The 14,803-nt window shown below is 43.6% G+C and overlaps 1 protein-coding gene across 1 annotated transcript in view; it reads left to right on the top strand.

Moving 5' to 3' along the window:
- LOC124258421 (sodium-coupled monocarboxylate transporter 1-like) overlaps positions 1-13,144 on the top strand; it is a 104,767-nt gene extending 91,623 nt beyond the window's left edge. The window contains exons 15-16 of the mRNA XM_046692517.1: positions 10,445-10,582; positions 13,077-13,144. Of these exons, the coding sequence (XP_046548473.1) occupies positions 10,445-10,582; positions 13,077-13,144 (206 nt within the window). The remainder of the gene's footprint in view (positions 1-10,444; positions 10,583-13,076) is intronic.
- The last annotated feature ends 1,659 nt before the right edge of the window (positions 13,145-14,803 follow it).

Genomic DNA, 14,803 nt, shown 5'->3' with positions numbered 1-14,803 from the left:
CACACACACACACAGACACACACACACACACACACACAGGATGGACACACAGACACACACAGAGGAACACACACACACACACACAGACACTGATGCACACTGAATGACACCACACACAAGAGACACACACACACATGGCACACACACACACACACACACACACACACACACACACACACACACACACACACACACACAGACAGACACACACAATCAGACACAGACACACACACACACACACACAGGACACACACACACACACACACACACACAATGACACACACACACACACACACACACACAGAATCACACACACACACACACACACACACACACACAATCACACACACACACACACAGGACACACACACACACAGACACACAGACACCACATGCACACACACACAGACACACACACATAGAGGAATGCACACACACACACACACACATGGACACACACACACAGACACAAGGAGACACAACACACACACACACACAAACACACACACAGACACACACACACACATGGAGGAAGACAACACAGGAGCACACACACATGACACACACATGCATGGGACAACAAGACATAGTATGGAGGAAACACACATGGCACACACAGAGTGGACATAAAAGTGAAGGAACATAAAGAAGTAGTGATCCAAAGGAGCCGGAGGTGGATGGATCGGAGCCACCGGACTGGAAAACTTGAGCCAACTTAGAAAACACAACCCCTAGAACCATAAGAACTTAAAGAACCCAACTGTATGAATATGGACCAGATGGTACATGGACACAGGAACACCCAGCAGGGTATGAGAACGGAAAGAACTTGGACAAAGCACCAGACTGAGGGCCCAACCTGAAATGGAATGAGGAAGGATGAGAATGCCATGAATAACCTGAAAAGGAGATTGACACACAGATGGGAGTTGAGATTGACAATACGGATGAAAGACAGGAAGGACATCCAGAACAGTGGAAAACAGTGCCTTTGAACACGGAGGAATAGATGACATTTGCACATAAAGACAACAAACATGATGAGAAATAAACAAACACACATAAAGAAAGGACAAGACAGGTAAAAATATGGAAATAAAGAAGGAACAAAGACAAAATGTTATACACAGAGTTGTACTAATGTTACATGTAGAGTGGGTACAATATTACACATAGAGTGTGTACAAATGTTCAATCTAGAGTGGGTACAATTTTACACATAGTGTATGTACAATGTTACACATAGAGTGTGTACAAATGTTACATTTAGAGTGGGTACACATGTTACATGTAGAGGGTGTACAATGTTACACATAGTGTTGTACAAATGTTACATGTAGAGTGGTTAAAAAAGTAATGAGAACTAACATTTAGAGTGGGTACAAGTGATACACATAGACAAGGTTTTAATGGATTGTGGACCTCATTCATATTGCAGGGAACGTATGTTGTCGGCGGGTTAAGTGAGGTGTGGAGAATCAACAAAGAGTGGGGTAGGATTCAGTTCTTTGAGTAAGTATAGAACCTACTTGTTTAAACTTTCCAGTGATTCATGTGTGTATGTCTCTGTGTGTGCGTGACTATTCGTGCTTGTGCCTGTGCGTGCGTGTGCGTGCATGTATGTGCCTTTGTGTGTGTGCGTGTGTCTGTGTGTGCCTTTGTGTGTACGTGCGTGTGCCTTTGTGTGTGCTTGTGTGCATTTGTGTGTATGTGGTTGTCCCTTTGTGTTTGGTCTGTGTGCCTTTGTGTGTGTGTGCCTTTGTATGTCTGAGTGTGTGTGCCTTCGTGTGCCTGTGTGTGCCTTTGTGTGTACGTATGTGTTCCTTTTGTGTGTGCGCATGTGTGCCTCTGTGTGTGTGTGCCTCTGTGTGTGTGTGCCTGTGTGTGTGTGCCTGTGTGTGTGTGTGTGTGTGTGTGTGTGTGTGTGTGTGTGTGTGTGTGTGTGTGTGTGTGTGTGTGTGTGTGTGTGTGTGTGTGAGGGAGAGTGTGTGTCTGTGAGTGTGTGTCAGCCTAACGATTAATTGATTCCAAGCCATTTCACATACGTCCTGAGTGAGAGAGCCATTCTGCACCTGGAATGTTTGGGAAACTACCCATCAGGCGCCAGGACGAAATGAGTGTTTTTACATGAAATGGTGTTTCCGAGCATCTCAACAATACAGATATTTCAATGTCTCTAAACTTCAGCAACTTCAGCAACTGATTATATCGGCACTACTAGGAAGTTGCTATCTCTGCCACAATGCTCCTGTTTCAGCTTCAATCCCGACCCTACTGTGCGCCAGTCTTTCTGGTCACTGGTCATCGGCACTACCATCACCTGGTCCTACACATACGGACTGAGCCAGGTCACTGTCCAGCGGTACTGCGGGCTGCCCACGCTGCGACAGGCCAGACTGTAAGTTACATTATGAGTCATCTGCACCACGTAAATGATCACCAAGAAGATGCACAGATAATATCCATGGAGACGGCCACTTGCTTACCTGAATGTTCTTTGACTGACCTTCTCGTAGACGTTTTCTATGGACACGTGAAGATCCGGGTTAGAATTGGTCTTCAGCAACCCATGCCTGTCGTTCGTAGCCAGACATATGACTTGGTTGACACACGTCATCGTGTTTCCAGTTGCGTAGATCGATGCTCATGATGTTGATCGCTAGATTGTTTGGTCAAGTCTGGATTATTGTTTTCCACTTCAACATCTTGTTATCATTTGAAATGGACTGTTTAGTTTAGTGTGGTTAGTCGTGGTAACTGTGGGATGTTGTTTTTTCAGGTCGGTGATTCTAAACATTGTCGGGGTCATTCTGTTGATGACATCTGTGTGCCTGGCAGGGATCATCATGTTCGCCTACTACGCCCAGAAAGGATGTGATCCCTTGTTGGAAAGCAAAGTCAGCAACCCCAACCAAGTAAGATCTTCAAGTCTAGTTGTTTGTCTATCATTTGTGCCAGTATGTCGCATCGTCATCAAAACTACTAAGCAGTCAAATATTACACTCATTCGTGTTGAACGAATTGCATTGGCTGCCGGTTGGGGCCAGAATCGACCTTAAGATCCTCTGTCTGACATACAAGTGTCTCTCAAAACTCACAAAATCTACTGGTCATCTCATCCTACAAACTGAAATCCTTTGGATGTTCTTTTTCCTACTCTGCACCTGTGCTTTGGAATTCTCTCACTTGTGACATTACAAGCTCTGACACAAGCGACACTTTCATTATTATAAATGAGTATATGTAGATGCCCTCTCTGTTTTCACTCTGGAGAACTTGTGTAACCAGACAGATCCAGTATCCACAGGTCAGACTGACGGTCAGGGTCAGATGGTCAGACAGATAGATGGAGGCCCATTTCTGGTGTCCCCGCCCTAATATTACCGTAATCTTGCTAAACGTGGCATGATGCAGACCTCATTCACTCTCTACATTCCAGCTGGTGCCTTACTTCGTGATGGAAGTGCTTGGCTATCCCGGTCTCCCGGGACTGTTCATCTCGTGTCTCTTCAGTGGAGCACTCAGGTAGGTTCTGTTCATTGTCGTGGAGCACTCAGGTAGGGACTGTTCATTGTTGTGGAACACTCAGGTAGGTTATGTTCATTGTTGTGGAACACTCAGGTAGGTTCTGTTCATTGTTGTGGAACACTCAGGTAGGTTATGTTCATTGTTGTGGAACACTCAGGTAGGTTATGTTCATTGTCGTGGAGCACTCAGGTAGGTTATGTTCATTGTCGTGGATCACTCAGGTAGAGACTGTTCATTCTAGTGGAACTCTCGCAAAGAAACAGATCATTGTTGTGGATCCCTCAAGTAGGTTATGTTCATTGTCGTGGATCACTCAGGTAGAGACTGTAAATTCTAGTGGAACCGTCGCGTAGAAACAGTTATTCATCGTGGAGCTCTTAGGTAGAGACTGTTCATTATGTGCAAGTCTCGCGTAGAAACTGTACGTTGTTGTTGACTTTCATGTCTGGGCCGGGTAGGGTAGCCTAGTGGTAAAGGCGTTCGCTCGTCAGGCCGAAGACCCGGTTTCAATGCTCCAAATGGATATAATATGTGAAGCCTATTCCTGGTGTCCACCGCCATCATATTGCGAAATATTGCTCAAAGCGGCGTAAAACTAAAGTCACTCGCTCATGTCCGGTGCAAGGACTAAGATGCTGAGACTGACATGCTTCCCCTTGAATCACTTCAACACCATGTCGTCGTCTCACAGTGCTCTGTCTGCTGTATGTTGAGTGTGTCATGCTTTCCATTGAATCAGTTCAGCACCATGTCGTCGTCACTCACTCACTCACTGTCTGTCGTATGTTGAGTGTGTCATGCTTTCCATTGAATCAGTTCAGCACCATGTCGTCGTCTCACAGTGCTCTGTCTGTCGTATGTTGAGTGTGTCATGTTTCCCATATGAATCACTTCAGCACCATGTCGTCGTCTCTCAATGCTCTGTCTGCTGTATGTTGGGAGGATTTCTTCAAACCAGTCCTGGGAGACAGACTCACAGAAGCTCAGAAGACACTCATCACAAAGCTGCTCGGTAGGATGTTAGACCTCACACCCTTCATCAAAGAACTACAAACTGACAATAGTATTTGATTTTCGGTTTGTGCTATATACCACTTTTGTATTGGGCGAGTGGTTGGTCAGATGACCGAGAAACTGAAGCGCATGAACGACATAACTGACTTACATTTGTCCCGAGAATCTTCCTCATCAATCCAAAGTGATAAGTCACGGATTTAATTTATAACATTTCCGTTTCTCCACAGTGCTGTTTTTCGGCGCCGCGGGTATTGGTGTGTCTTTTATGACCATGCACCTGGGTGGAACAATATTACAGGTGAGATCATGAGGTAAACTGTAGGAAGATCTTAGGTGTGGACAGGGGGTATATGTTGATAGCATCAAGTTACAAGAATTGTTCTTTGCTTTCACTACTATTAACATATAACATGATGATATGAAATAACACTTAAATTCGTATTGCTAAATTCGTAAAACTTGACACGACTCATAAAAACAGGGTAGTTAAGGTGGTGAATTTATATAACCGTAGTTTCAGCTTTACCAGGTGTGTCTCAGCTTTGCATGTGATGTTTCCAGGTATGTCTCAGATTTACATGTGATGTTACCAGGTGTGTCTCAGATTTACATGTGATGTTACCAGGTGTGTCTTAGCTTTACATGTGATCTTACCAGGTGTGTATTAGCTTTACATGTGATGTTACCAGGTGTGTCTTAGCTTTACATGTGATGTTACCAGGTGTGTCTTAGCTTTACATGTGATCTTACCAGGTGTGTCTCAGCTTTACATGTGATGTTACCAGGTGTGTCTTTGCTTTACATGCGATCTTACCAGGTGTGTATTAGCTTTACAAGTGATGTTACCAGGTGTGTCTCAGCTTACATGTGATGTGACCAGGTGGGTCTCATCTCCATATATCGTGATGTTACTAGGTGTGACTCAGCGAAATATGTTGTGATGTTACCAGGTATGTCTCAGTTTCATATGTTGTGGTGTTACCAGGTGTGTCTCAGCTTCACATGTTGTGATGTTATCAGGTTTGTCTCATCTCCATATGTTGTGATGTTACCAGGTGTGTCTCAGCTTCACATGTTGTGATGTTACCAGGTGTGTCTCAGCTTCACATGTTGTGATGTTACCAGGTGTTGTGATGTCTCAGCTTTGCATGTCATGTTACCAGGTGTGTCTCAGCTTTACATGTGATGTTACCAGGTATGTCTCAGCTTTACATGTGATCTTACCAGGTGTGTCTTAGCTTTACATGTGATGTTACCAGGTGTGTCTTAGCTTAACAGGTGATGTCGCCAGGTGTCTTATCTCCATATGTTGTGATGTTACCAGGTGTGTCTCAGCTTCACATGTTGCGATGTTACCAGGTGTGTCTCAGCTCCATATGTTGTGATGTTACAAGGTGTGTCTCAGCGACACATGGTTTGATGTTACCTGGTGTGTCTCAGCGACACATGTTCTAATGTTACAAGGTGTGTCTCAGCTTCATGTGTGATGTTACTAGGTGTGTCTCAGCTTCACATGTTGTGATGTCACCGCGTGTCTCTCAGCTTCACATGGTGTGATGTTACCAGGTGTGTCTCAACTTCATGTGTGATGTTACCAGGTTTGTCTCAGCTTTACAGGTGATGTAACCAGGTGTCTCATCTCCATATCATGTGATGTTACCAGGTGTGTGTCTAAGCTTCATATGTTGTGATGTTACCAGGTGTGTGTCTAAGCTTCACATGTTGCGATGTTACCAGGTGTGTCTCAGCTCCACATGTTGTGATGTTACCAGGTGTGTGTCTAAGCTTCACATGTTGCGATGTTACCAGGTGTGTCTCAGCTCCACATGTTGTGATGTTACCAGGTGTGTGTCAGCGACACATGGTTTGATGTTACCTGGTGTGTCTCAGCGACACATGTTCTAATGTTACAAAGTGTGTCTCAGCTTCATGTGTGATGTTACCAGGTGTGTCTCAGCTTCACATGTTGTGATTTACCGGTGTGTCTCAGCTTCACATATTGTGATGTTACCAGGTGTGTCTCAGCTTCACATGTTGTGATTTACCGGTGTGTCTCAGCTTCACATATTGTGATGTTACCAGGTGTGTCTCCGCAACACTTGGTTTGATGTTACCCGGTGTGTCTCAGCTTGACATGTTGTGATGTTACCAGGTGTGTCTCAGCGAGACATGTTGTGATGTTACCAGGTGTGTCACAGCTTCACATGTTGTGATTTACCTGTGTGTCTCAGCAACACTTGGTTTGATGTTGCCTGGTGTGTCTCAGCTTCACATGTTGTGATGTAACCAGGTGTGTCTCAGCGAGACATATTGTGATGTTACCAGGTGTCTCTCAGCTTCACATGTTGTGATGTAACCAGGTGTGTCTCAGCGAGACATGTTGTGATGTTACCAGGTGTGTCTCAGCTTCACATGTTGTGATGTTACCATGTGTGTCTCAGCAACACTTGGTTTGATGTTGCCTGGTGTGTCTCAGCTTCACATGTTGTGATGTAACCAGGTGTCTCTCAGCTTCATATGTTGTGATGTTACCAGGTGTGTCTCAGCTACACATGTTGTGATGTTACCAGGTGTGTCTCAGCGACACATATTGTGATGTTACCAGGTGTGTCTCAGCTTCACATATTGTGATGTTACCAGGTGTGTCTCAGCTACACATATTGTGATGTAACCAGGTGTGTCTCAGCTACACATGTTGTGATGTTACCAGGTGTGTCTCAGCTACACATGTTGTGATGTTACCAGGTGTGTCTCAGCTTCACATATTGTGATGTTACCAGGTGTGTCTCAGCTACACATATTGTGATGTTACCAGGTGTGTCTCAGCTACACATGTTGTGATGTTACCAGGTGTGTCTCAGCTTCACATATTGTGATGTTACCAGGTGTCTCTCAGTGACACATGTTGTGATGTTACCAGATGTGTCTCCGCCTAACATGTTGTGATGTTACCAGGTGTGTCTCAGTGACACATGTTGTGATGTTACCAGATGTGTCTCCGCCTAACATGTTGTGATGTTGCCTGGTGTGTCTCAGTGACACATGTTGTGATGTTACCAGATGTGTCTCCGCCTAACATGTTGTGATGTTACCAGGTGTGTCTCAGTGACACATGTTGTGATGTTACCAGATGTGTCTCCGCCTAACATGTTGTGATGTTACCAGGTGTGTCTCAGTGACACATGTTGTGATGTTACCAGATGTGTCTCCGCCTAACATGTTGTGATGTTACCAGGTGTGTCTCAGTGACACATGTTGTGATGTTACCAGATGTGTCTCCGCCTAACATGTTGTGATGTTACCAGGTGTGTCTCAGCTTCACGGGTGCAGCAGCGGGGCCGATACTCGGCATGTTCATCCTGGGTGTGTTCTTCCCGTGGGCCAACTGGATTGTAAGTTTAAATGTTCACGGTTTTAAAACCTCAACGATTAATACATGCGATGGTTAGACTTTTCCTCTAACAACAAACCTTACGGTGTATAATCTGGTCTTATTTCTGTCACCGAGACTTTAACAGGGATCTGATGCTCTTGTTTACGGTGTACTATATTCTACAGGCAGACGTGGTCGGCGGTGTTCCTGTTTACGGTGTATTATGGTTTACAGGGAGCAATGGTCGACGGTGTTCCTGTTTATGGTATATTATGTTCTACAGGTAGCAGTGGTCGGCGGTGTTCCTGTTTACGGTATATTATGTTCTACAGGTAGCAGTGGTCGGCGGTGTTCCTGTTTACGGTGTATTATGTTCTACAGGTAGCAATGGTCGACGGTGTTCCTGTTTACGGTATATCATGTTCTAAAGGGTGCAGTGGTCGGCGGTGTTCCTGTTTACGGTGTATTATGTTCTACAGGGAGCAGTGGTTGGCGGTGTTCCTGTTTACGGTGTATTATGTTCTAAAGGGTGCAGTGGTCGGCGGTGTTCCTGTTTACGGTGTATTATGTTCTACAGGGAGCAGTGGTCGGCGGTGTGCTGGGATTGGTGTTCCCTCTCTGGATCTCTATAGGGGCCTACACCGTTGTGGGAACACCGTCTGGCCTTCAGTACCCGACGCACAACTGCAGCATCCCCAACAGCACCATCTCCATGGCGACAACAACGTCCTCAAACCTAACAACGGCTCAAGCTCCTGTCGAATAGTGAGTATGCTGAAACTGCGCGGAAAAATGTCTCGACGCCCAACGATGATGTGTGATTATGTGAGCGGCCACACTGGAGTGAGAAACTCTGCTGTTGAGATGACAACAACACCTGACTTCCTCTGCTGAACCCTCTAGAGCATCGTGAAACAAGCGTCTGCCACATTCCCCTGCTACACTGCTGTCTGTCACTAACTGACATCACTGTAGCTTCATCTCCAAGCATTAGGTTCTCTGTTACACGCCCTGTACACACTGACCTCTCTACCATGTATCAGTACTTGTGTCTCCACCTTGCATACACTGACCTCTCTACCATGTATCAGTACTGGTATCTCCACCCTGTACACAGTGTCCTCTCTACCATGTTTCAGTACTGGTGTCTCCACCCTGTACACACTGACTTCTCTACCATGTATCAGTACTGGTGTCTCCACCCTGTACACACTGACCTCTCTACCATGTATCAGTACACAGTGTCCCTCTCTATCATGTTTCAGTACTGTGTCTCCACCCTGTACACACTGACCTCTCTACCATGTTTCAGTGCTGGTGTCTCCACCTTGTACACACTGACCTCTCTACCATGTTTCAGTACTGGTATATCACCCTGTACACAGTGTCCTCTCTACCATGTTTCAGTACTGGTATCACCACCTGTACACAGTGTCCTCTCTACCATGTATCAGTACTGGTATCACCACCTGTACACAGTGTCCTCTCTACCATGTTTCAGTACTGGTATCTCCACCCTGTACACAGTGTCCTCTCTACCATGTTTCAGTACTGGTGTCTCCACCCTGTACACAGTGTCCTCTCTACTATGTTTCAGTACTGGTATCTCCACCCTGTACACAGTGTCGTCACTACCATGTTTCAGTACTGGTATCTCCACCCTGTACACAGTGTCCTCTCTACTATGTTTCAGTACTGGTATCTCCACCCTGTACACAGTGTCCTCTCTACCATGTTTCAGTACTGGTATCTCCACCCTGTTCACAGTGTCCTATCTGTGGTATTCAGCTATTGGTGCAACCACGGTTGTGGTAGTCGGTCTCCTTGTCAGCGCCATGACAGGTAATATACGTCTGTTGTTTGTTTGTGAGCGCTACACTAGGTATTCATCCTATGTTGATGATGCCGCCCTGGAGGTACTCCTGGAGGAACCAATCACTTACTGGAATATCAGGAAGGGCGAGCGGTCAGTGAGGTCACCTGTCATGGCTAAATGGCTGCAATATTGACCAAACATAAAATATCACAGAATTATTACTCAGTCACTTAATCACGCTCTTTGAATGGCGTTGTCCTCGTGCCTTGTCAATACACCATGTCTGCAAAACAAGCGGCCGTTGTATAGGCTTTGTGATGTACACCTTACAACTGGATGAGATCCTGAGTGGTACAGCGAGCAGTTGGTCTGAATGTCCCTTTGTGTCCGTGTCTATTCCGGGTGTAGATAACAACAATGCTGATGTCAGACACTCCACAACCTTTTCGTCCTGAACAACATTCCACTAATCACTCAAGTACGTAAATATGTCAAATGCAAACTCAAACTATCCACCCAAGCACTCACACTACCCACACCAACACTCACACTACCCACACCAACACACACACTACCCACACCAACACTCACACTACCCACGCAACACTCACACTACCCACACCAACACTCACACTACCTACCTGAACACTCACACTACCCTTCCTCCAACACTGAAGGATAGGTTTTCTTGATAGTCCCATTACTTTCAGGCATGAACCGTGTCGGTGATGTTGAACCAAGGTTTCTGGTACCATTCCTGTACCGCCGCTGTCTCCCGGAGGTTGTCAGAACCCCCCGCCGCTGTCTCCCTGAGGTTGTCAGAACCCCCCGCGGCTGTGACACGGAGGGTACACAGCAAGAGGTTGGTAATAAAACACGGTTTGGGTCAATAACAGAAACAGGAATTTCCTATAAAACCGTGTATGCATGTTTGTCCACATACGCCTGTTCAAAAGCGAATCCTCATTCCATGTGTATACGTCTCCACTATAGCATTGTATGCAGCCGCCATCGTCCTTGAACTATAACAGTTTCTGAGATGCCAAATTTAGTACTTACCGACAATAAATCTAAGGCAGAAAACAAACAGAAAAGCGACGGTGTCAGTGACATAAATTAATAACCCTCGGTGGGGGCATTATTTAACGTAAACAATGCCATAGGAGAAAGTGATGCAGAATCTCCATTATATATACTACTGATGACGGTTTACGCTCGGGTTAAATATCTTCTCTAATTTATTTTAATTACATCCGTGATTAACGTAAACCATGTGGGGCAATAGGAACGTGGGACGTCTACAACCAGCGTAAGTTTAGATCATTACATCCAGATGAAGCTGACTAGTCATGCGACATTCCACGGATGCATTGTGCGAATGTAAACATTGCGAACGTTGCCGTGTCTCTGTTTAATTGTAAGTCGAACTGAGATATTATATCCGTCGAAAAATATAAACAAAAAGCTACAGGCCCTAAGGACCCAGAACTATAAAAAGGCTGTGGGTCCTGATTAGATTGAGTGTGTCATAAAGACTCTGAAACAGATATACTATTCAAAAAAAGAAATGCATAGGTCAGAAATCTGTTGCGAAAATGTTGTATTTTCAAATATGTATAACTCGTCCACAAAAGACTTTAGTGCATGAATTTTTACACCAGTTTAGAAGAAAGTAATGTCTATACAACCAAGTGGATACTTTTAGATAACGGAGACGTTGAGAGCGATGGTGACGACGTAGCACGGTCCTGACGTCGGGTCTCCTGGCTGTCAGACCAATCTCTTTCAACCTGTTCCGTACAGTTTGACTGGATATCCTCCGAAGTCCAGGCATCCTGGCTGCTGTGCTCTCACCCGACGCAGTACGATCACGCAAATGTAGTACCCGGATGTACCGATTTTGAGCGGCAGTTGTAACTCTAGGTCTGCCTTTATGGGGACGGTCATTTGTTATACCTGCTTGGTTGTAACGAGCAGCCAAGCCGTGATATCGTGTTCAGACTAACATTCAGACGCCTGGCAACAGAAGATTGGTAATTTCCAGCGTGCATTCTTTCAATGGCGATGTTCCTTGTCGCAGAGTCAAGACGTGGCGTAGTGATTTGACCTTGAAACTCCTTCAAAACGATTGCCAATTTCCGAATGTAATCTGGATATTTATTGCCAGACAGTGCATGCTCTTTGCTGCACAATTTCAACTGGAAGGTGATTTCTGTTGCGTTCTTGCGATGCCTTTTTAATCCTTGTGAGAAATCTCATCAAAATCAACATTTTCAGGTAAAATCGATTTTTTCTCGCGCATGTTATCAACACTTCTGTTACATATTTTGACGATTGTTTGATCACAATAGGTAATTAATAGATTTTTTTAAAATACAAATCACCTATGCGTTTCTTTTTTTGATAGTATATATCCAAGAAAGCACATGCTAGTCTCGATTTCCACGGCTCCTATTCATTATAATTATCTTCTTATACGCTGTTACTTTTTCTTTCAAATATGTTCATTTCAGAGACTAGTTGTTAGTCTTGATCAGATTAGACTCACTCACTCAGGAGTGAGTGAGTGGGTATGGTTTTACGCCGCTTTTAACAATATTCTAACAATATGGCGGGGGAAACCAGCGCTCGAAATTAACGTCGGTCCTTAAATCCCGAAGAAGACTGAAAACCACTCGGACCCACAACTTTTGTTTCCTGATGGCCTTTATGGATGGCAGCATTTTCATCCCCAGTAGCTGGGAGTATTATTTTTCAGAAAATGCCATTCAATAATTTCTAGTTTTTTTTATATTTTGTTGTAAATGAAGACTAGTCAGTCACTAGAGTTAAATTAAACTCTTTAACTCAGTTTGTTAGTTGTCACATTTTTGTTTGCTTGGAATTACTTATATCGTAGCTTTATGGTTCTGGGTCTTATATTAGGGCCTGCAGGTTTTCAGGATTATGGGCAAACACTGGGGGACACCAGAAATGGGCTTCACACATTGTACCTATGTGGGGAATCGAACCCGGCTCTTCAGCCTCACGTGCGAACGTTTTAAGCACGAGGCTACTCCACTGAGACTCGTTGTCATTGTTCAAGCATGCCTTACAGATTAACACTTCTTTCGACTGTTTACTTTACCAAAGGGAAATATTTCAGCGATACGGACATCTGTATTATTTTCCTCCACACAGTGATGTAACGGAATTTATGCAATTTTCCCCCATCCCACCCGATCTGATATAAAGATTAGTCATTTAATATTTTTGGTATAATGAAAGCTGTATGTTTAACCAAATATTCAGAAACTGCCATGATTTTATAATCATTAAAATGCTTTAACAACCTGTTTGTAGGATCTGGCCCTGATGACAAGGAGAAGGCCCCAGCTTCAGGATATGTGAGCCGTACACGATGTTGCTGATGCTGCAGACTGTAGTCACTGCAGACAACGATAGTGAGAGGAGTAACTCTACTGTAGATGTGGAGGAGGAGCGATCACTATCGATGATCAGTATCGATGATTTGTATCAATTCACGTGTTTTATCAACACACTATTCTTGTCTCTTGAATATGTTATATGTTGTAGCAGGGCCCAGCTTCACAAACCAACCTTCGCTAAGGCTAACCCTAACTTGAACTGTTAGAACAAAGAGTTGAACTAACAAACTTGTTACTCTGTCGCTACGATCTTAGCGCTACACAAATAATAAGTCCATGTTATTGTACGGGAGTTACGATCTTAGCGCTACCCCAGAACTTAGTATGAATGAATTTATTTTCTGTAAGTAGGCCATCGGCCCATGTACAATCATAGGATACAAAATATCATTTTAGACAAGGCAATATACACATTATTTACACACATTTGATCTGATCACGAGGGCATGCTTAATAAACTGCACAGTTTTAAGAAGAACACTGGTATTATTACATAGCATTAATTTTTTAAACTTAATGATAGTTGGACATTGATCAAAATTTGGTAAATATATACTACGTAACCTTACATATACATCACAGACAAAAGGAAATGTAATTCATCCTCTGGGACATTACTGTTACACATTTTACATATTGTTGAGGCATAATTATCATCTTTTCGTCTTACATTACAAAGAAGGGGTAGGTGATGAAGTCTAAGTAAGCATAAATATCGTCTATATTCTTTAAAATGTACATTTGAGACATAAAACTCTACATCTAATAAAGATTTAATGGTCTTGTAGTAAGCTAAATGCGATGATTCATTAATTCTACTCAATATGCTTTGCCCCTTTACAACAATAAGCCTCTGTTTGAACATGGATATAAAATGATTAATATTGCCAACATCATGACTAAACCACACAAATCCAAACCCGTTGATGTTTAACAAACTTTTTACATATGATGCCCAAGTATATCTACCAGCTGCGTCGAGATTTTCCATCAAAATATAGCATTGTTTAGGATACCTGTCTTCAGACATATGTAAGGAATTTCCGATCTTAGCGCTAAGTCAGTATTTAGTCCATGGTAGTGTAAGGAAGTTACGGCAGTATTAAGTTCATAATAATGAATAGGGGTTATGGTCAGCGCCAAGGTTTGGTTGGTTGGTTTCTTGTTTAAAGGTCACATGCAAACAAAAAATCAAACATAATTAAAACACAATTATCACTTACTCATGACATATAACATACATTGCTGATTATGAAAAAACATATAAACAAAATAATAAGCGTACAATCGCAAATCAAAAGTGCAATATTGTCTACTTGGGTTTACTTCCCTCGAAACGAAGCAGCCGCGATACTGAACCCAGACAGAGCGGGTGGGTGTGGACTCAAGTGTAACGGCTGGTTCATTTGCAGATGCCCTCACGGCTCATTGTGTGTGTATATACAGAGATGTTGGATTTTGTAAATACATGCTCATTTTTGTGTATAACATTTTGCAGTCAACAGACATCATAACATGTCATGTGTACAAGTATCACACCTGCCTGTCTGTGTAATTACATAATGTGACAGAGACCGAACTCGGGCCATAAATCAATGCGTTTTGTTTACGGTGTATAGCCTGATAGGTGTTAAGTTCAAA

This window comes from Haliotis rubra, unplaced genomic scaffold, assembly GCF_003918875.1.
Source record: "Haliotis rubra isolate DU_JTF1 unplaced genomic scaffold, ASM391887v1 Scf692, whole genome shotgun sequence".
Classification (NCBI taxonomy): Eukaryota; Metazoa; Mollusca; class Gastropoda; order Lepetellida; family Haliotidae; genus Haliotis; species Haliotis rubra.
This window is presented reverse-complemented; position numbering and strand designations above follow the sequence as displayed.